Source organism: Acanthochromis polyacanthus, chromosome 15 (genome assembly GCF_021347895.1).
Source record: "Acanthochromis polyacanthus isolate Apoly-LR-REF ecotype Palm Island chromosome 15, KAUST_Apoly_ChrSc, whole genome shotgun sequence".
Taxonomy (NCBI): Eukaryota; Metazoa; Chordata; class Actinopteri; family Pomacentridae; genus Acanthochromis; species Acanthochromis polyacanthus.
The window spans coordinates 12,463,456-12,486,322 of record NC_067127.1 but is presented as its reverse complement, the minus strand read 5'-3'; the positions used below and the strand labels follow the sequence as shown (position 1 = coordinate 12,486,322).

Genomic DNA, 22,867 nt, shown 5'->3' with positions numbered 1-22,867 from the left:
TTCATGTTGTTTATTTTGCTCAACTGATAGAAAAACTTTATATAAAAAAGGAGCTTAATCTTCCTGATATGGGACTTGGCAGAAAACAGACATTACGTAATATTTCCTTTTGTAGTTTGCAACAAGTGCAAATAAAGTTGTCTAGGACAGATTAACACTGTAAATAAAAGCTCTGTGTAGAAATGTGACCTTGTAAAATCTCCTAATGTGAAATAATTCATCAGGCACAAATAGGTGGCAGTGTAACACAAACAGCCTGTGACCAAGACGTTAATAGTGCTTTCAACTACCGTCTGATTTTTAAAAAAACTCACTTAAAATGGGTAAAATTCCTCCTACAAATATATATATTATGTGACCTCTAATACAAGATGAGATTTGTGTACATGAAACCTGAAAGCTGAGTCTTTATACATGCAGTCAGATTAGAGTGTGTGCAGAGGTCAGTAAGTAGAAAGATGAGCTTTGTGGCCAACAGAAAATTTAATCTGTCCACGATCTGCCCGCTCTTGGCTAAAGCCCTTAGACCTGTGGGACTTCTATCAAATACTAGTCATGATTGTGTGTCTAAAAAGGACATGAATATCATGTAAATAAAAGTTATGTATAAAATTTCACCAATTTTCCAAATATTTGTTTTCCAATGAGACAAATTACACAAATGGAACATTTTTCCAGTGGTATGTGGATATACATGTGCACTTCTATTATCCATGACTTTATCGTTCTTTAATAATCACGTCAAGAGAACAGACAAGACTCGACTCTCCCCAAAGAAAACCACTTTATTATATCACTCTGAGCCCCCATTTCCATACCTTACACACATTAAAGGTTTCACTGTTTAATAATAGTCCTCAAAAAGTGTAAATCAATGCATTCTTAGAGCAAAATAAGCCACTATGAGCTGTAGACAATGTGACCACAGGCTGCAGCGAGCAGCAGCTCCAGCGGAGAGCTTCCACGCGGTCACCTGGTGGAAAAGAGCCACTGTGGCCCTCTGTGAGACGGCCGAGGACCGACTCCTCCAAAGAGAAGGCACACGTTTCCAAAAACAGTTGGCATTTAAATACTGTCTACACAGAGTTTCCTGATGAGTTGCAGTCTGATCTTGTCAGGATAAAAATGATTATAAAATGGCTGACAAGGGTCTTTTTAAGAACAAGGAAGGATTATTCAAGTGAGGTATCAGAGCGACATGTAAAAACTGTGAGATTACTGTACCATCCACGAGGAAAACATATCTCGGACTAACTCTAGAGAACGACGAGATGGCAAACATGTAAAGTGACTCGTGGAAAATGCAATGGTTTTCTTATAGTAAACAACAACAATGGACATACAGTGTATTTAACAATACAGTGATGTTTATAATACAAATGGCTTTGAGTGCACAGGAACCTGTGATATACTGTTAACATGGCTTTGTCAGCTTTTTGTTAGGTAGATACTTTTATCACGTGAACCGTAACACGGCTTTCAAAACAACAAATGCATATAAAAGTTATGAAACTGAATAAACTATATATAAAAAGAACATTTAGAACCTCGACAACTAGAACAAACATGAAGTTTCTTTGCCGTCATCAGGGCTGGCAATAAAACAAGTTATTGCTTAACTTAAAACACGTAGAGACACTCTTATCAGAACATCATGGCAAATACACCAGGTTTTGGCAATGACTGACATTTTAAAGTTGAAGTTACATTTTACATCGGTAGAACATTTTCTTTTTAAACACACTCTTCCATGTGAGCTCTCCAGAGACAAAGATTTTGATCAAAAATGTACAACATTTTGTATTTGTAAAGATATTACTATTAATATGGGCATCTTTTACATATGCATAAATGAATAATATATATTTTTTTACGGCTACATTCATCGTCATTAAAAAACAAAGTGATGTCAGGATGAAGATTAATGGTAAACAATGCAGCTGGTGTCATGTTTATGAGCCCCTACGGAGGATTTGAGGTTTATTTTGTTCTACCGATGAAAAAAAATGTACATGGAAAAAAGTGCATAATCCTCCTGATTTGGGACTTGGCATAAAAAATATCAAATATCAATGAGTCAGTGCACTTAATAATTAATGATGCATCATCAGTAGGCTAGTGTACTCAGTTGGTTAGTAGCCGACACTGATCAATAAATGTTTCAGAGTGCTCGGCACACTTTGCTCTCAAAAACAATAAATGGCTTTAAAACTGGCCAATGATTTATGGAAAACAACGGCATGCAAGAATACGAGTTTGGCCAAATTTGATCAGGGGCGAAAGTATTTTAAGAGAAGTATGTAGCTATTTTTTATTTCATAGTAGAGATAAAGGATTATTTTTGAGAAATCTTTTACTTTTCAATTAATCCGCTCATGTTTTTTTCTTCTTCTTTTTTTTCGTCATTTCAGGCTGCAAATCCAAATAATATGAGAGAAAGAGTAGCACAAAAAGCTTTCAGTATCTCCGGTCAACAGTGGGACAGACAAATCTCTGAGCCTCTTAACGGATACTGCTCTGCATCTGCAACACACTTTGTGTCGCATCGATACAGGGGGAAAAAAAAATGGCACCGTCTCTCCAAGTCTTTTGTGCGTCTCGTCGTCGTGGCAGCCTCTGGCCTGTTCGTTAAGGAAAAGCGTTCACCCACAGCCAGCCCAGCAGCGTCCCGCACACCCAGGTTCTCACATACAGTTTCCTGCCGTTCTCTGTCAGCAGCAATGGCAGTGTCAGTCCCCCCAGGATGATCACTGAGGGGAGGGTTTTGGAGAGCTTCAGCTGAGAAGGTTTGCCCTCCCCCGGGAATCTGCATTTCTTGTCGGCATCCTGCGACTCGTAGAAGTCTGTCAGCAGCCTTTGAAAAAAAAAAAAAAAAAGACAGATAGCTCTCTTAGGATTTCAGCCTGCCGGAGAAATGCTCAAGGAAGTGAAACAAACTGACAAAAGTTCACATCAGGATTTTTTTTTTTTTACAGCAGGTACAGCACAAAGACGGCTCCCGGATCATGTCAGGGCTTTTTGCTGCTTGCCTAGCTTGTGCTGAGATCAATAGAAGACCACTTGTATATGTGAGAACAGCATCACTTCAAAACACCTCCGCAATTCACAGAGTAGCCGCACCTCTGGACCCTGTTTATGCATCAATATGCTGATTGCTTTCTTGAAAAAAATATTAAAATAGCTACTGGATTAAAGGTCAGATAAACCGATAAAAATGGCAACCACGTTTTCCAAAAGCCAAAGTGGATTTAAATGGTTTGTCAAGTCTCAACAGTCCAAATCTAAGGATATTTAATGTAGTGTTTAATCGGCAAAATGACAAACTGACAATCCTACAGGTTGTAAACACAAATAACTCTGCTGCTATTATTTTGCTTTGCTTAATTATCATTATCAGTTTTTCTTATCTTACCTTCTAATATATGCTAATTTAAAAAAAATAGCATCATTATAATAGTCAATCAATAAACAGATTAGTCATTTGAAAAAAAATAAACAAATTAACTGTTTAAATCATTATTAATGAACCTCTTAAGACCACATATACAGACATCTGTTTATATTCATTCATTTTTTAAAAACAGGCTATTGCTCACAATAAAATAACATCAAAAATAAAAAAAATAATCTAAATATAATAAAATATGATACATGTAACAATCAGATATTACATATTATTGACTTATTATACTTATTGGTTATTCCTTATCTAAAATAACTGGGAGAAATCTAAAATGCAAGCCCAACCAAAGCTCAGGTCTCAGGAGGTTAAAGAACGAAGTCAAACAGTAGCTGACTGTCTTCATTATATCCATCCATCCATTCTCTGTACACCGCTTAATCATCATTAGGGTCACGGGGGCTGGAGTCCATCTCAGCTGACTTAGGGTGAAGACAGGGGACACTCTGGACAGATCACTAGTCTATCACAGGACTACATATAAAGGCAAACTACATACTCTCATTCACATCTACAGACAATTTAGAGATACCAAGTAACCTCAGCATGTTTTTGGACTGTGGGAGGAAGGCAGAGTAGCCAAAGAAAACCCACATACGCACAGGGAGTACATGCAAACTCCATGCAGAAAGACTGCAAGACGCAAACCAGGGATCTTCCAGCTGCAAGGCGAAAGTGCTAACCACCAGTCCACTGTGCAGCTGCCTCTTCATTATATACAGGGTGTCCAAAAAGTCTCTTTACAGTTTTAAGAATTTATTACAAAGGCAATTGATAAGATACCTTGACCAGAATTGTTTTACTGTAATCATTGTTTATTAAAGTTTGTAATCACATTGAAATTGTGTGTTGGTGAAAGAGGTACTGTTAAATGAAACCTAAAAAATGGCTACTACCCCTCAGAACAGTGGATTGGAAGGGATGGGCCAATTCCTTGTCCACCACAATCACCAGATATCACTCCCTTGGACTTCTTTCAATTGGGTCCTGTTAAGGATATCGTGTATCGAGCAACGATATGGGACATTACTGACTTGAAGCAAAAGATTTCTGATGCCATTGCCTCCATCGATGAGGCAATGCTACAGCGAACATGGCAAGAAATCGAGTACCGTCTTGATGTGCTTCATGTAACTAATGGTGCCCATAGAGAGGTGTATTAAATGAGGTAGAAAAACTAGATGGTTTAGACATCTTATCAACTGCCTTTGTAATAAATTCGTAAAATTGGAACGAGACTTTATGGACACCCTGTACAATAATCAATTAAACATGTTTTAGTTTTGGACACTGAGAACTTGCGACAGATGTTTTTCGGTACTTTTATTATGCTTCTTCTTATTTATTTCACTGTTTTTATTGTTCACACACACAACTCAAGATACATAGTGACACATGGAAAACAACAGGGAACACAAAGCATGCAATTTGGACATGATTAATTGTTCCATCCACACACGTGCACACTTACCGGTCCTTGATTTCGAACCGATCGTGCAGCCACCTGCGGAAAAACACTGGCTCTGAGGGAATTTCCTTTATGTCCACTCGGTCGAAGTGTATGTGGATGCGGGGGCATTCTTTGCAAAGGAATTCTGTCAAACACAAAAAATAAAGAGACTAAACAAAAACAGGAAAAGCCTTTCAGCGCGACCGCACGTACAGTAAGCACTTAAAAATCAACATGAGGCGACAGTGATGGAGTGGAGCGGCTGTGACGTTGTGATGCGACAACCTTTAGGCGGATGAAAGTAAAGGAAGGAACATGAAAGAAGCTGGTTGGATAAACTGATTATTTAACGAGAGCAGAAAATAAAATCGGTTTAAAGTCAGTGAAGACCAATCAACCATTTGACATGAAAGAAAAAAAAAATTCAACTAAAAACATTTGTATGAAGACATGAAACCCATTTTTCTGACTGTAAATAAGTTAAAGTTTTCAGTGTCAAGTCAAACCGTGAAGGCACTGAGCGAAGGAATAAAACCAAAGCGTCGGAGAAGGTCAGACATAAAAATGTTACCAAGTGTGAACGCTCAAGGCTACACGTGAACCCCCAGAGACCTTCAAGTTCCTGTTTCCACAACATGCAATATTATCAGGAAATGTGGCCGTGTGGCCAAAAGAGGAAACCTGATCGAAGTGAGCAGCGAAAAGATTGCTTCAGCGGCGGAGAGAGAGCACCTCCATCAGCTGCTGCACAGATTTAAACTGACCTTCACACACAATATGTGCCACTTAAATGAACTCTGGCAGCTCACTGAGAGATGGAGACTCGGGAGGACCGACACAAATAAATGCATTTATTTTTACAAAAACACTCTTTAAAAAAAAAAAGCCAACGTCATTCTTACGAGGACGCGAGGCTGTTAATGTGTTCCTTCCTCCACTTGCATTAGGCAAAGTGTTGTTTGCGGCTCTGAATCTGAACTTGTATTTGGCACCGATACATTATAAGGCTCTTACAGCATTTCACAAATCAATGCCAGACCTACTAATGAAAGCTTCCACTGCAGGTCATGTGTGTTTTTCAGCAGGACAATGTTCCACAACACACTTGGGAAAACAAACAGCGTGGATCAGATGAAAAACATCTCAATCTGAATCCTTTCGATAAAATCTAACACACCCAAAAATAGAGAGAAGGAATCTTTAATATCTTGCATGTAAAGAGGAGATTTGAAGAAGTGCATTAATTTATACAGTAAAAACCAAAGAGGAATAAATTAATTAAACTGATATCCACTTTTGAATTTACAGAATGCACTAATTTGAAATGCATACATGCTAACTATACATTTCACTTCAACCTCCTATATTTTCTCCCACAGTGGACTCAAAACTATTCAAAGTTCAGACAAACTTTTTCTACTTTGCTTCCTCAGATTCACTTTTATGTTGCACATGATTACCTTCCACCAGAAGATCTTCCCCAACCACACGCGCTGATATTTTGGAATAACGCAAGATTTTTTTCCCTTCAAATTACAATCAACAGACGTAACAAGAGCAGTAAATGCTGATACATGAGACAGGCCTTTCACAAGGCTGATCTCAATACTGATTTTCTAATCAAAATAAGTTAAAGTGGGTCTGAATGCACAGTCACTACAACATACTGCGGGTCTCAGGTTATTAAGTAAACAAGTACAAGTTAAAATCCAGCTGTTAATTCTGGAATAATCCAATAACATTGTAGCAAAGTAACATTACTGGAGAATAATATGTATTGTGACACATGAAAAAGGCCCGTATAACTGATGTGTGACCCTTCATTCATGAGGAAGGGATGTTTGTCACACCTCAGGGCCTAATATTTTTCCATCACAATAAGCTGAGATGATTCATACTGATGAGAACCGTTGGTCAGTGTTTGGACTCTTGTCGCTGCAGCCTCTGGTCACTTCCACCTCCTTGTATAATCACTAAAGTCACCTTCACCACACGAGGCCAGGATGTGCGTGATGAGAGGAATGCTTGTCTATTCTCTCTGCTGTTTGTTAGAAACACATCGATGTTTATTCCTGACTGAAACGGGATGTTGTGGGGCTTTTTTTTTTTTTTCACATTCAAACGGCGCTCGTCGAACAACTGGGAACACGGAATAATCAAAGACTCCAAAACACAGAGTCACGCTGTTTACAGGAAGCCATGACCGCTAATAGGTGATGTTTGCTTTGTGATTAATTGCTGAGAGTTGGGAGGCGGGAGTTGCACACAAGTTTGTTTTTTAAAGGTTATTTTTTGGTCGTTTTATGCCATTTTTGGACCGTAACAGTGGAGAGAGAGAGAGAAAGGAAATATGTGGCGACAGAGCAGGGGAACAACATGCAGCAAATAGTCCAGACAGCTGGGAATCAAACCGGACATTTGATTTGTATGTGGCCTAACCACTCGGACACTGGGTCGCCCCGTCGTACACAAGGTTGCGTGGTTGATAATACAATGTCTGTGTGTGTGTTTATGGAAACGCTGATGAACAAGAAAGAGCTCACAGTCAGTAGCTGTATTTCTATCTGCTGTGAAAATAGTATTAGTTTCTCTGTGCACAAACCAAATCACATCTCCTGCATTAATAACGGGCATTTACATGCATTTTTTATTATTAAGTAATTTTTATAAAGCCAACATATAGAAAAGCTGCACTCCAAACTTCTGATGATGTATTTTAGTCTGAGTCAATATGGTTCTATTGATTACCACCTTTCTACTTGCTACCATTTATCATACCTAATGTTGGATGGAAATTGCACTGTATGTTTTGGATATAAAGTCAAGAACTTTCCACAAGCGCTGGTTGCTGGACAAACTCCTCATTTAAGTCCAGTTGGCTACCTTGTATTAATTTTTTTTCTCCCACTTAGGTTTATATTTACTTTTATATACTTAAACAAATGAACAAACACAACAGTTGAACAGTGCCTGGGTAGTAACAGAGCATCTACATCATGTTTAAATCCTGTTAATCAGAATTTTCCCCTTGCTCTCCTCCAACGTTGCCATTTCGAGTCCTGTATTCTGTCCACTTAGTCCATTTTTTATCCATTTGTGCTGCCTGTAATCTCAGTTTGTGAGTTAGTCTTTCCATTATGGAGATTTCCTCAATTATTTTCAACCATTGGTCTTTTGTTGGTGGTCCTGTTTTCCCCCCCGTTTCTTGCTATGTCTTTCTTACATGCCACAAGCAGTACTTTGATTAAATGTCTGTCATTTCCCATCACACTCTGTTCAGAGAAATTACAAAGATAAAGCACGCTGCAGCTCATAGCCTGTTATTTGTTGTAGCTCTTCATATACAGTTTCACAAAACACAGTTATTTTCTTAGCCTAGCCGTGCTAGACCCAGGTCTGAAGACACAAGGGTCTAGGAACTCTCGACAGGGAGGGAGGCGGGCTATAAGGTTGTCTTTCAAATCACTGTGCAGCAATTGGGTAGGTATACAAACAATCAGCCCAACGAATAGGCTCCTAGAGGATCATCAGAGGATGCGGTAGTTTGGTGAAGCCTTATTTATTACACTCAATGGGTGAAGCTCAAGTATATTACAGACATGTTAACAGAAAGATTATTCAGAGTCGGTGCTAATGGAGCTCAACGACTGTTGTTGTTTTTGTTGTCGACCCTGGCAGAGAATTAAATTCGTTGCCGTGGGTTGTCTAGCGCGGCTATGCTAGTTGTTTCCGGTTGTTTCTGTCAGAATCGTCGCGCCTCTGTCGTCACTTAGTTACGCCCGCCTTCTGACTCTACACTTCATGGTGATTCGTCGGCCAGTTTTAGGAGCATCCAACCTCGAGGCTTACCGAGGGTATCTCGACCCACCCTGGCAGAGAATTAAATTCGTTGCTGTGGGTTGTCTAGTGCGGCTAGGCTATTATTTTCTGACATTTCGAAAAAAACATGTGTGATGTACATCAAGTTCTCCACACTGTCTCCAACATTTTTGATGTTGGTTTAAATGTCTGTTTTTTACCTTTGGTGTAATAAAGAAGCATGCCAAATTTTTCCAGGAGAATTCCCTCCATATCCCCAAACTAACCTTCTATTAATTTTTAGTCAAAAAAAAAAAAAAAAAAAAGCTCTTAACATGTTGTGATTTACTGTGCTTGTACAATTTACTATTACAAGCTTCTGCTTCAAAACACAGCAAGCATAATGATAGAGAAACATACCAATCTGCCTGTATCAGTCCCACTACACTCTGTATAAATATGTGTGTGTCCTGCAAAGTTGTCCTCAGTGTGTGACAAATCTCACCAAAATAACTGATGACAGAACACAGCAACAATTCCAAAAGTGCACAGACATCGGACATTCTCATTAGACAGGCAGCTTTGATAAACACCGGCGGTGGCAGCTACACAGTAAGCACGAAAAAGTGTGCAGAGCTACAAACAATCCATCAGCCGACTGGTAGAAAGCAAGAATCGTTATCAACAGTTTTGGAGCAGATTCATTGTTTGTTTTAGGCAAAATGCCAAAAAATTTGACAATGAAAATTTGGACATTTGATGACCTCAGGCTCTAAGATTGTGACATTCTGCATTATTTCAAGTGTTTCTAAAGCACATGATTCACCTAATAATTAAGAGAATAGTGGGCTGAATAATCACTGGTGAAGATAATTCGGCCAGTTATCATTATTGCAGCCATGATATAGACCCTGGAAAAATAATTGCAGTGGCTAATGGGCATCCAAACAAAAACATATTTCATGTGCATGTGGTCATTAGCAACAACACTGTACAGATAGAATTTGCTTTTCATTGTAGCCTTTAAAATTACATTGCTTAAAGGGCCACACTGAGATCAAATCTTAATATGGAAATTAGATTTGGCAAAGGTGCTAGATTTATCAACAAGGATGGTGAGTTCCAGAACAAAGGAAGCAAAGTCATTTTTTAGAATCCCTCTCTACAAGGGAAGAGCTGGAGCTGTACAGACTGCATTTACACCTGACTCAGATTACAATGCAACTCTGTCCACCTCCAGATGTGGTCTGGCCGATCCGAATGCATTCTGCTGAATTTAGTTTTAACACATTATCCACACAGGATATCCAGACATAGATCTTATTGCAGTGTGTGGTGTGAATGAAAACAGAAAATTGAAATGATGGCACCACGTTACTGTCTGCTACCACAAATACTAAAACAAATAGCATAGTTTTTTACCCACTAACGCAAGAAAATGAGTTGTGAATCATTTTGCAAGATCGAGTTCAATTCAAAAGTTGTTTTGAGGGAACGTCTTGCCAGGTTTCTTTTTCAGGAACTTCTGTTTTAAAAAATAAAGTGCTTGCTCACCTGGCATCGATGGCGCAGGTGTTCTTTGACCAGACGTGCTCACCGTTCCCTCATAGGCCACTGTGATGTCGTACACGGCATCCAGGTGGCCTTTCATGGTCTCCATGGCGATGTGAGACGCTTTCATTCTGGGCGTTAGGGTGTGCCTCAAAACAGCCAGACCTGCCAAAAACACGTAACAGCTGGAATAAATTCATGAACCGTGTCAACATAAAGCATTCTATGTCACATGTACAATAATAGCATCTAATAGCAAATGTTGAATTGAGTTGTTGGGAAACTTTGCATGCCTTTTCGTCGCCTCATGTCCTGTCAGCTATCAAAATAAGGGCAAAAATCCCTCACAAATTATTTTAGTTACATAACAGGAAAAATGCATGATTTAAAAATGAAGAAATTCTACATGAATGCTTGTGTTCGTTTCAGTCGTCACGCAGTCTGTTGTTCATCGCTGGATGTCACACCATCCTCTGCTCGCTAATACCTCACTAATAGCAGATAATGTCATGTGCACATGTTGGCTCTCCAGAGCGATTTATTTGGATTAATGGGGGAAGGTGATATTCAGCGCTGTGGCCCAGAGATAGGCTTAATCTCTGCGGAATCAATGCAGTTTGTGAGCTGACCTAAACCCCTAAACGCTGCACAATAACATCATAATAATAATTATGCAGATGCAGCATAGAAAGCATTTAGTCACAAAATTGTAAGACTATATTCTACTAACACAAACACATTTCTTAAAAATAGTCTTTATAGTACTATGACTGAGCACTCTGATTATTTTGAGTACATTATAAAGTTAATATAGCTATTTCCAGTGTTTTTAAATCTCTATAAATTTACATTTCAACACTGTGGTACACAAAATCCAAAACCAGTTTTTGAGGCTATAATCCCATTACATCTTATTCTGTTCCCACCTTCAATTTTATACAAACTCCCCTTTGTTATACAGTTAAAGACCTAATAATACATTAGTCTAATAATAAAAATAATACACAATGCAAACTGAAAACTGTGGAATCAAGAGTTTTCTAAGCTCATGTGGCCTCTAAGGGTGACTACAGTTCACACAGCAAAACTTAGTCAGCAGTTTTACAGACTTAGTGGGCTGTATTAAATTAATATGTAGCAGTACAGCAGTAAATGGGTGCCATGCTGCCTCTACCTTCTTTTGTAGCGAAAGCCTGGCTGTCTGCGATAACATTCGGGAGCTCTGGATTATACCGAGTTCCTTCTGGGAAGATGACAAGGTACATCTGTGGGAGAAAAACACGGAAAATGAAGGATACAGTGTTGGCTCTTACTGCACGGGACGGAAAAGAATTTCAAACATTTACAGATTGTGTTGGGCAAGAGGCACAGAAAGTCAACATTGTCCTGAACTTAGAATGTGTAATTTATGTGTAGTTTTTATTGCTTCATACCAAAACAGCCTGGATGGCAACTGAGGTACAACAGTGAGGTTTCAATGATGGAGACTAAACCTGCTGTTCAGGTCTTGAATTGTGTCTAAGGTCAACATTTACCAGCAAGTTCTACCCTTCGGATTATCTACGAGAAATATTCTTTTTCCATCTTCTGCAAATTGTCTTTTTCCACACTAAGAACTTACTCACATTTGCACACAGTGAAACAATGCAGCTCTTAATTACATTTACAACCCAAATTATTGGCACCAACCAAGTGAGATGTACTTATCGCAGTTAAGCTGAAACACTGACAAAATGTCTGTACTCATGAGTGCTAAATTTTAAATATAATTCCCAACCTCAGTGTCATTATTTTCCAGATTTTGGTCATTGCCACAACTGATCGATTGTCAGCTCTGAACTTCTTAATACAGCTTTCACAGTTGGAGCTTTGGGTCACCAGGACCATTTCTGTCAAACATGCACACACACTGCACTAATCCCCCTCCCAGTCAAATCCAGAAAAGCGATTAGGAAAAAAAGCCCCTTTAACACAATAACACACTGCAATTGAACCTTTGTGCACAAAATGTCTTATTGTCCATTTCATCTCATTGGTGCTGCTGTCATCAGATGTTCTGCTAATACAAATTAGTAATGACAAAGACTTAATTATATGTTGAATAAAAATTCAGAAGCAATTCGTAGTTGTTTATTGTTGATGGTTTTCCTCATAAACAGACTGTTTTCTAGATGTAGTGTGAGATAACAAATAGATACTTGATGTTAGTGATGCTAAAAGAGTCAAATGCACTTTGCTAAATTCACACACACGTTTTTGTAGTTTGAAAATATCATGATGTGCCCTTTACATCCTCGTCTTGTCCTCTGTTCAACCTTACAGAAGAGAAGAGACAAGCATGTAGCCAAGAGACTAATTTAGAACATTAATAAAGTATACTTACCGGTGCCCCACATTGAGTCTGAGTGAGAAGCTTCTTCCTCATCGACCTTTCATTAAACTTTGCGCTTCGTTTCACATAGACTCCACCATGCTATGAGAAAAAAGCCACCCAATGAGAAGAGGGAATGGTGAACGTGAGTCAGATGAATCTTTACATCTTTAAAAAGTGACATTCTCATACTCACACAGTTGCATTACCTGAGAGAAATACCATCCATACAGCGGGAGCCACTTGAGTCCATCTTTAAGGACGTATCTGACGTGACCAAGAGCGCTCTGCCTGATGGCGAGCATGTCAGCAATGATCCAGTCAGCTACAAGGAAAGCACAGGTCAGTTATTTTCACTGTGCTTCTCACTGGACTAAGTTTATAAAGCAGCATATGCAAATGAGTTACCTGTACATTGATGGTTTGACAGGTAGATCACATTCTCCTTGTTCTTTGGTATATCTCCATATATAACAATCTACAAAGTAAGGAAGAAAAGCAAGGTAAAGATATTATATGCCAGCAAAAAGTTGGTTTGCAAAACTATTCCACAGTGACCTAAACACTACTCTATCAAGGATTCAGCTCCAGTTCGAACGCAAATTAAAAACAAACTAACTAAAAACACAATCTGCTTGTGCAGACTCCACTTGGTGAAACATTCCAGGCAGTTTATTGCTTGAATAAAATCAGATCATAGATAAAGCTTTATCAGCTACAACAATATCTTTGTTCTTTACCAGCACACCCTAAACGTTCAAAAGCACCAACTGTGTAAGGTGTGGCAAAAGGACAAAAGAATGCAGAGTTTCTTGTCATGCATGCAGTTGATCAAGATCTTGTTTTTCAGTTTGGGTTTATTTTTTTTAACATCTACAACAGTGCAAGAGTCTCAACATACATGTCCTGTGTTGACTGCAAGTTTAAGGTCTCTAGGCACATGCATTCATAGGAAGCTGCTATACATTGTTGGCATGGTTACCATAAGAGACATTTTCTTTAAGTTGACCTACAGAAAGTGAAGGATCACTCACCTCAACTCCTGTGTAGTTTTCAAAGAAGAACAGGACCATACTCTGGTAGATGCAGTACAGTCGGTCGTCTAACTTGTGATACACACTCGCTGGTAAGACGGTTGACAGTAAGCGCCAAGCCCCCCATGACAGCAGATAGGCTGGAGCTGTCCCCAGCATGACCGTGGCAGGAAACCAGTACCGCAGCGAGTAAGTGTGCACAACCAGAGACAGCAGCATGATTCCACCTCTGGCTCCACGAAAAATCCCTGAAGTATATTGCTGGACTACACACTCAGTGAACGCTATGATTAAGTTGCAGTGCACCCTATCTGTCCCACAGCACACCTGGCCTACTTTCAGCACACCTGCCCCGAGAAGTCAGCATAAGAAAGTGAGGAAGCTGCAGCAAGAAGTGAGTGAGGAGCTAGTTCGCTAAAGCTAATTTTAACCTTGTGTGCAAAGCGCAGTTTGCCAAGTCAGCTTAACGTGAACCCATAGTGCAATAAAAAAAATTAAAAAACCACCTACAGTTATCTAGTGAGTATCAACATGCCAGAAGAGCGAACCAGAACACGACCTCAGCACGAACTCCCTGCATTCACTGGATAAGTTAATAAAAAGCGTTAGCCGACTAATAAACGTGTTGGCAGGACAGGAAGTTTTACACAACGCTACATTTCACATAAACTGTCTTCTCTAATGTGAGAACGGTTACAAAGTCCGACCCAAAAGTCAACTCAGCTGCTAAAAAGGGAAAATACCCTCTATTTCCTTCCCCAGTTCTTCATCTTTATCCGGCTAGCTGTTCACAAACTAGCTTCTTGCAGCAAATGTCACACACGCCTCCCTACGTAATAACACCCTGTAAGAACGAGGAAGCTGATTGGCCGAGAGACGTGATGCAGACCAGCCAATGAACGACGGAGCACCATTGGAACCATATGTTCTGATATTAAAGGATCAAACCGTATTTTTACTGCAGCACTCACCTTGATTTTTACATTTAAAAAAATTATCACCATATTTCTAGTGTCTTCAGTTGCTGCTGATTTTATTATTTACGAATCAATTTTATTTTATCATCACATTTTTAGTCTATTGCATGATTTTAGACAAATTGTGTACCACTGTGGGGGACTGACTGCAAGACAAAATTGCCCCTGGGGAATAGTACAGATTCCAATTTACCCAAACCTGATACCTTTTCTGTTTGTTTGACATGTATCTTTTGGGGACCATGTACAATAAACATTAAACTCAGTTCCTGTGATTCAAAAAAACATGCCACTACCCTAGGAGTTGTTAACAAAGACACAGGAAGACCCATTTGAGCAGTAAAAATTGGACTCGTCTGCAATTTTGAGACAATCAAGTCATGTTATTGTTATTTTTAGCATGTTTCTAAGACACAGCCATTGTGCCAAGTGCTTGCAAATAGAAAAATAAGTTTGCAGTCACAAATAGAAGTGAACATATTGAGGTTAAGACTGTATTTTTTGTGACTGATTTACTGTAGAATTAACGTTGTGACAAATATACATGATAACCTAACAAATCTTAGGATTTTCTGAATTCCCTTTGGGCAAATTTGTTTTAATTTGTATTATTGTGCCTGCTTTACAACTTCTAAAAAATAATTTTGTTTAATTTTCTTTATTTATCTTCACAATTATGGAGAGCAATGACAGGAAGACTTCCAGCAGAACCAGTCTCAGGGAAGGCAGCCATCTGCCTTGACTGGTTTGGGTGTCAAGAAGTGAGCGAGAGAACAGGATAACAAAGACAAACAGGCAAGAATAGATGATGAAACAGGATTAATTCTGGCAGACTTCCATGTTGTGGTAATATTTGCACAGAAGGTGGGGAGGTAACAGAGGTGTGGTATCGTCCTTGTTTTACTCCCCATGGCCGAGTGAAGTGGCTCCAAAACATGAGGTGAAAAGACTAAAACTATGGAGCTCTTCATTTACTTGAGAAAACACAGCACCATTTTGGTTGTTTTGGCATTAAACCTATCGTAATAGATGTCTTGCATGTATTGAATATTTTATAACCAGCAACAGCTGCATGAATGACAAATTAGTGCTCTAGTATATTTACAGTTTTCATCATTTTGTAACACAGTATGAATAAAATCATTTCTTTCACCATTAAGTATAATAAGCTAGAACAAGCTGCGATACATCAGCCTTCACTTGTCACCTTGAAGCCACTGACTTTGCCAAGTGAACTCTGAATGCACTTTAGGTATACTGATCCATTTCACCACTTCATTCTAATCGGAATCAAGTTGTAAAAAGGGATTTTACTTTATGGTGCTATCACTGTAAAGAAAGACCAAAGTCTGCAGAAAGTGTTGACCTTGATTCTTAAACAACAGTTCTTTTGACAGAAAATACCCCAAAAGACTCAAAATGTTATAAAAGTTTATTTTTATTAAAAATTACATCACACAACATTTCTAAAAGGATATAAAATTCACCGTCCATTACAATGTTACACATGTTAAACTGGCTGAGCAAGTACCTTGATGTGATTTTTCATTTCACATCGGCATGAATGAGAATCAATCTTTTGCATTAAAAGAACACCATGCCACAGTAGTGGTTGCTACTTTATAAAAAGAAATGCAAATGGTAAGGGATCAAAACACAGATTGCCAAAACCATTTTCCATGTTTCACCATCAATTCAACCACTTCTGAATATTCGGTAGTCCTGAGAAGTAACAGGTTTCCATAGTAACCAGGGACTAAAAGTCTTTGAAATTAGACTGTTTGTGAGATTTTATGTAAAACCCCTGAACACATTTGCAAAGCAAATTGATGAACCTGCACAAGAGGAACACTGTGTGGTTGGAATGAGGGTGTGCTGTATGATCAGATATTGTCCAGGAAATATTCATAGAACTAAACTTTACAGCTTAAATAAATATTCAGCAGCTGTCACTCCAAGTCGTAGTCATCATAAGACAGTTTCTTCAAATGTGTGATACTATCTGAAATAGAATCAGAGAAAATATGAGAAGCAGTTATTCGTGAAATTAAAATGCATCATTTATGACAGGAATGCTACTTACCCAGCACCCACTGCTCAGACAGGATCCTGCTTCCCTCTGGTCTCCTGCCGCTGTACTTCCCTATGCAGATGCCGGCCTGCCGCACACTTTTGCAGACTGTTCCTCCACAGAGCTCAATCAGCTCCATCAGACTCTGAGTGGGCGGCTGGGAATGCTGGGACACAAACATGGCTGGCTGGCCTTGGAACAGGTCCTGCTGGTGCTCCCCGGCGGACAGGTGCCTCTGGAGGCGACAGATCTGGAAAGACAAAGTGAGTTAAACACAGTGAAGATGCAAAGTTTTGACAAAGCTACAGTTCAGATTCAATGACGCTGAAAAAAAAAAGGTTTTCCACATTTGCGTACACAAATGTTGCAGACATTTTGTTTAATGTGCTTTTTTGCTTTCTTGCCGCAAGTGAAATGAGAGGATCAATAAAACTCTCATGCCTGCATGTTGACAGGGTTTCTGCAGAAATCGGTCAGTCAAATTTAATGCTTTTTATTGCCATTTTAATGCTATACTGTAAAGATTTTAATGCCACGACCATGAACACAAGTTACACGGGTTTGTTTTTTTTGTAAAAGATGATTTTAATATGAAAACTGTCCCTACATTTCACTATTTTTGAATCAAGAAATCACCCCTGATCACCTCCGGGCTGCAGTCATTCTCTGAATTCCATGGTTTCTAGTCATTTTTGCAAGAATTTGCATTTCCCTATTTCCCATCTCTCCTCCACCTGGTCCAGCCTGCCAGCCACTTAAAAGACATGCAGTTTTTGGCAATTGTAGCCGACTGGAACAACTGTCACAATGCTTCGGCATGTTTACACAGATGCACATATCTGACGAAATGCAGTTTATAATTACATATTATTACATTATTATTATCAAATATTTTTCTTGAAAACTGCAGAAAGGATTTTTAATGCCACTGAGAATCAAATGTAATTTTTTTTTAATGCCATTTAAGGCCTTAATTTTCGCAAATTCAACTTAATGACTATTAATGCTTTTTGATGCCCAGAAACCCTGGTTGAATATGGAACAACTGCCAGCAGCCAGCTACCTAACAGCGATTCCAGATTTTTCTACTTATGTTTATCTATATATATTTTTTACTGTTTATATTCCTAAAACTTGAATCAGAGCAAAGGTAACATAAGCAATAAAGTATTTCTGATTCCGATTCCTCATGGCAGAGTTATGTGACAGCAAATGAGTTTAGAGATTGTTGCTTTCACTATAGAATTAATGAATGAATTCATCATCAAAACATGAAATCAGACTCAAACAGGCATTCTCACCTACTCTGATTAATTATGATGGAATAATATAAAGTAACCAAACTCATTTTGACCTGACAGGAATCAACAAAGGTGTTGCTTTATTATTATATTCCAGTGCCCAGTCATGACAGTAGCACCCTGAAACCCAAAGAAGCAGCAAAATCAATTCAACCATCATCAGTTTTATAATTTGCACCTGTGATTTACCAACTGCGACAAGTCAAAATGTCCCCTGTGGAAAATGTCTGTGGTAATAGTCTAAATATTTCTGCCACATGTGTGCAGCAGAGCCAAGAGGAGAGTGAGTGAGCAGTGAGTCTAAGAGGATATATACAGTACATGCATTTACCCGTGAAAACATCTGACTGTGTATAGACAAACCTACAGTAGAATCATGAGATCAGATTGTGTAATTTACTGCAAATTATGAGTTCAATTAACGTCCTGCTGATTGCTCACTACTATTTCAGATTAAAACTGTTGGAAACATTTAGGTTATTGCCATACTTCATACTTCGATTTTCAGGAAACACTGTAGCTTCACTGAATTAGTGCTTAAAAAGGAAACACATGTTTCATGGATGGATCTCATGTGAGTCACGATTCTTTTCTCTGATGAACATGAAAACAATACTTCTCCATAATGAAGATCAGTATCATCAATCTGCATAATAATTACAAACACTAGGACGGACATGTGTTTCACATCTACGTTGTACTGATGTAGATGTACGTGCACTCTGACTGTTGAATAGATTTAATTTAATTCAAAGAACTTTCTTCATCTCCTACTGGGCAGTTTAAATAACTGAAGTACCCACTTCAACGCTGAAGAACCTCATTTGTAAGTCATCACAGCCACAAATTTGATGTCTTCAAGCCAGTTTAAGCACTGAAGTACTGAAACCAGCCTGAAGGTGGCTGCCGGAGCCACAGCAGAAGCTTAACACTTTGGCTGTGAGGCTCAGACCCTCACAGCCAAAAGCAAAAACAGATCCTAGATCGCCACCATTAAAAGACTGTGTCATGAAAGCCAATTTATACAGTGGCAGCTGTTGTTAGTACGAGTAAATATTTCCAAGCCACTGCTGAATGTGAAACCTTAATATTATTACAGCTTCCTACAGTAGAAGAACATTAGCACATGTTTAGCTATTTTAATCACAGATTATCTCATATTACTAAATTGAAATAACTACATATCCAATCAGCATCACATTAGCTCCTGACAACTCTTGAACTCTACAATGAGCTACATATGCCTGGTGGAATTTTTACATCCCTCACTGTTTTTATAGTTTTGTCAGCATGAATGTGAATCCTCCTTGAAGGTTGTATTTTTGGATTTGATGAGCGACTATTCTATGATCTTAATACAGCTCTGTTCTGTATGCAGCAGAGGTCAGCCGGTAAATTAAAGGGAAGAACCTTCTCTATGCGACGTTGAATGTCTGGGAACAAGCTTTGAGGCTTTTCGTCTTTTGTCAATGTTCACACAGGTCTCACCTTGTGTCAAGAAATCAGGAGACAGCATAAGGTTAGCATTAACCTGCTTTAGAGGGAATGATTGAAGGCTATATGTGAGGTCTATAAGAAACACAGTCCAGCACATGAGAGAGCTTACTGAGCACATTGGTCTATAAATCACACAAGCAATGCCACCATGTTTTCAACAGCAGCACCGGCAAGACTGTACACGAGGGTTAATCAATTTAAAAATAAAGCATTTCTGTCAAGACTTTTAATGTGTAAATTACCATGCAGGCATGGCCACAGCACCTTCATTCATTTATTTTCATTGAACTATCTGTCATAGCCATTTTTTTCCACTGTGGTGTTTTCAATGCAGTTAGAAAATTCAATTAAATTTGCTAACTAGTTTCAGGCTGTAATAAAGATACACTTATCATAACCCGCATTGCTGTTTGCTTCTTAAGCTGGCACATATGTTGAGTAAGTAAATAAATAAAGTAAATAAATAAATACTAAATAAATACTAAATAAATATGGTCATTTAAATATTGTGAAATCTAAAAATGTGTCATGATACATGAACTTCTTAAATGCTTCCAGAATTAGCTCCTGTTCGCTAAAGTCACAACACCAAAGTAATTCTACATCAACCAACTAGAAGCAGCTGCTGCAAATAAATGACACAGGCACAGAATTTTTTTTTTTTTTAATATCTAAACAAGACTGCACATGACAGGCAGCTCGTGTTCATCTACACTGGCTCATGATTTTGACACTGAATAGTCACAAGCTGGTAAATAATCTAGATCATTTGAGAAACCGTAAAAGTTAAAGAAGTTTAATCACTGGGACTGGATTCATTTATTACATCAGCAGCTAGTTAGATGATTTAGAATTACATTTACTTCCAGATGCTACCTCTCAAAATCTGGAAGCAGCATCTGCTTGCTATCTAACGAGGCAGGAGTCGTGACTTCCTGAAATGTAAATGTTGAGAGAATGCCAAGAGCATGCAAAGCAGTCATCAAAGCAAAGGATGGCTAATTTGAAGAATCTATAGTATAAAACATGTTTTGACATATTTCACACTTTTTTTGCTTACTACATATTCATAGTTTTGACGCCTTTGGTGAGGATCTACAGTATAAATAGCCATGAAAACAAAGAAAAACCATTAAATGAGAAGGTGTGTCCAAACTTTTGACTGGTAGTGTACAGTGATGTGGAATAAATACACAATGTCACTGTGAAATAAAGCCAAATTCTTGAAAAATATCTTATTGTGACAATAACTAAAACATTTATTATATTGGATTAGTATTAATCATTCTGAACTTTTAAATTGTTGGTTTATTTATATATTTAAAACAATTTATTCATAATGTCTTTTTAATTTTATTCTATATTTTACATTCTGGGGTCAATTAATTTTTTTTGGCTGCTTGCTGGCAGCTTTCACATTATCCCCATATTAATTGGATATTGTGAATATTTGGGTAAAAAAGTTGCTTATTTATATGCCTAGCAGGTACAGAGCAAACCTAATTATTCATTGGGCATGTTTCTGGCCTTCTGGCAAACTAAGTCTAATATATACATACGTGGACAAAATTGTTGGTACCCCTCAGTTAAAGAAGGAAAAACCCACAATTCTCACTGAAATCACTTGAAACTCACAAAAGTAACAATAAATAAAAATTTATTGAAAATTAAATAATCAAAATCAGCCATCACTTTTGAATTGTTGATTAACATAATTATTTTAAAAAACAAACTAATGAAATAGGGCTGGACAAAAATGATGGTACCCACAACTTAATATTTTGTTGCACAACCTTTTGAGGCAATCACTGCAATTAAACGATTTCTGTATTTGTCAATGAGCGTTCTGCAGCTGTCAACAGGTATTTTGGCCCACTCCTCATGAGCAAACAGCTCCAGTTGTCTCAGGTTTGATGGGTGTCTTCTCCAAATGGCATGTTTCAGCTCCTTCCACATATGTTCAATGGGATTCAGATCTGGGCTCATAGAAGGCCACTTTAGAATAGTCCAACGCTTTTCTCTCAGCCATTCTTGGGTGTTTTTGGCTGTGTGTTTTGGATCGTTGTCCTGTTGGAAGACCCATGACCTGCGACTGAGACCAAGCTTTCTGACACTAGGCAGCACATTTCTCTCCAGAATGCCTTGATAGTCTTCAGATTTCATCGTACCTTGCACACTTTCAAGACACCCTGTGCCAGATGCAGCAAAGCAGCCCCAAAACATTACTGAGCCTCCTCCATGTTTCACCGTAGGGACAGTGTTCTTTTCTTCGTATGCTTGGTTTTTGAGTCTATGAACATAGAGTTGATGTGCCTTACCAAAAAGCTCCAGTTTGGTCTCATCTGTCCAAAGGACTTTCTCCCAGAAGCTTTGTGGCTTGTCAACATGCATTTTTGCAAATTCCAGTCTGGCTTTTTTATGAGTTTTTTTCAGCAGTGGTGTCCTCCTTGGTCGTCTCCCATGAAGTCCACTTTGGCTCAAACAACGACGAATGGTGCGATCTGACACTGATGTACCTTGGCCTTGGAGTTCACCTTTAATTTCTTTGGAGGTTGCTCTGGGCTCTTTGGATACAATTCCAACGATCCGTCTCTTCAATTTGTCATCAATTTTCCTCTTGCGGCCACGTCCAGGGAGGTTGGCTACTGTCCCGTGGGTCTTGAACTTCTGAATAATATGAGCCACTGTTGTCACAGGAACTTCAAGCTGTTTAGAGATGGTCTTATAGCCTTTACCTTTAAGATGTTTGTCTATAATTTTTTTCGGATGTCCTGGGACAATTCTCTCCTTCGCTTTCTGTTGTCCATGTTCAGTGTGGTACACACCTTTTCACCAAACAGCAGGGTGACTACTTGTCTCCCTTTAAATAGGCAGACTGACTGATTATGAGTTTGGAAACACCTGTGATGTCAATTAAATGACACACCTGAGTTAATCATGTTACTCTGGTCAAATAGTTTTCAATCTTTTATAGAGGTACCATCATTTTTGTCCAGGCCTGTTTCATTAGTTTGTTTTTTTAAATAATTATGTTAATCAACAATTCAAAAGTAATGGCTGTTTTTGATTATTTAATTTTCAATAAATTTTTATTTATTGTTACTTTTGTGAGTTTCAAGTGATTTCAGTGAGAATTGTGGGTTTTTCCTTCTTTAACTGAGGGGTACCAACAATTTTGTCCACGTGTGTATTTTGGAAGAAGGCTGTTTTTGCCTCCAGTGTTGTTTCCATCATCTCCCAAAGAAAACATCTGGCCCTTTAGCTTCTTCATGCTCCACTATGTCTACCAGGTTGTTACTAATTGTGTCTGTTTCGTCTTTAATGCTAAGCAGATAATGTATATGGATTTTTAGACTT

The 22,867-nt window shown here is 38.5% G+C and overlaps 2 protein-coding genes across 2 annotated transcripts in view; both read right to left on the bottom strand.

The window, feature by feature from the left end:
- Positions 1 to 767: 767 nt before the first annotated feature.
- agpat5 (1-acylglycerol-3-phosphate O-acyltransferase 5 (lysophosphatidic acid acyltransferase, epsilon)) lies at positions 768 to 14,502 on the bottom strand. Its single transcript, XM_022205316.2, has 8 exons — positions 13,665 to 14,502; positions 13,039 to 13,108; positions 12,840 to 12,955; positions 12,643 to 12,732; positions 11,434 to 11,524; positions 10,263 to 10,424; positions 4,932 to 5,055; positions 768 to 2,854 (listed from the first exon to the last, which is right to left on the bottom strand). The coding sequence occupies exons 1-8, from the start codon at positions 13,881 to 13,883 to the stop codon at positions 2,629 to 2,631; spliced, it is 1,098 nt and encodes a 365-aa protein (XP_022061008.1). The 5' UTR covers positions 13,884 to 14,502; the 3' UTR covers positions 768 to 2,628.
- A 1,559-nt stretch (positions 14,503 to 16,061) lies between these two features.
- mcph1 (microcephalin 1) overlaps positions 16,062 to 22,867 on the bottom strand; it is a 35,383-nt gene continuing 28,577 nt past the window's right edge. Inside the window, exons 14-15 of the mRNA XM_022205313.2 lie at positions 16,725 to 16,962; positions 16,062 to 16,643 (exon numbers count right to left, since the gene is read on the bottom strand). Of these exons, the coding sequence (XP_022061005.2) occupies positions 16,591 to 16,643; positions 16,725 to 16,962 (291 nt within the window). The 3' untranslated portion in view covers positions 16,062 to 16,590. The remainder of the gene's footprint in view (positions 16,644 to 16,724; positions 16,963 to 22,867) is intronic.

Coding starts and splice junctions, on each gene's coding strand:
- agpat5 (XM_022205316.2), bottom strand. CDS start 13,883: ATGCTGCTGTCTCTGGTTGTGCACACTTACTCGCTGCGGTACTGGTTT. Junction 11,525..12,642: donor AGACTCAATGTGGGGCACCG/GTAAGTATACTT, acceptor TTTCTCCCACAG/ATGTACCTTGTCATCTTCCC. Junction 5,056..10,262: donor ACCTGCGCCATCGATGCCAG/GTGAGCAAGCAC, acceptor TGTGTTTGACAG/AATTCCTTTGCAAAGAATGC.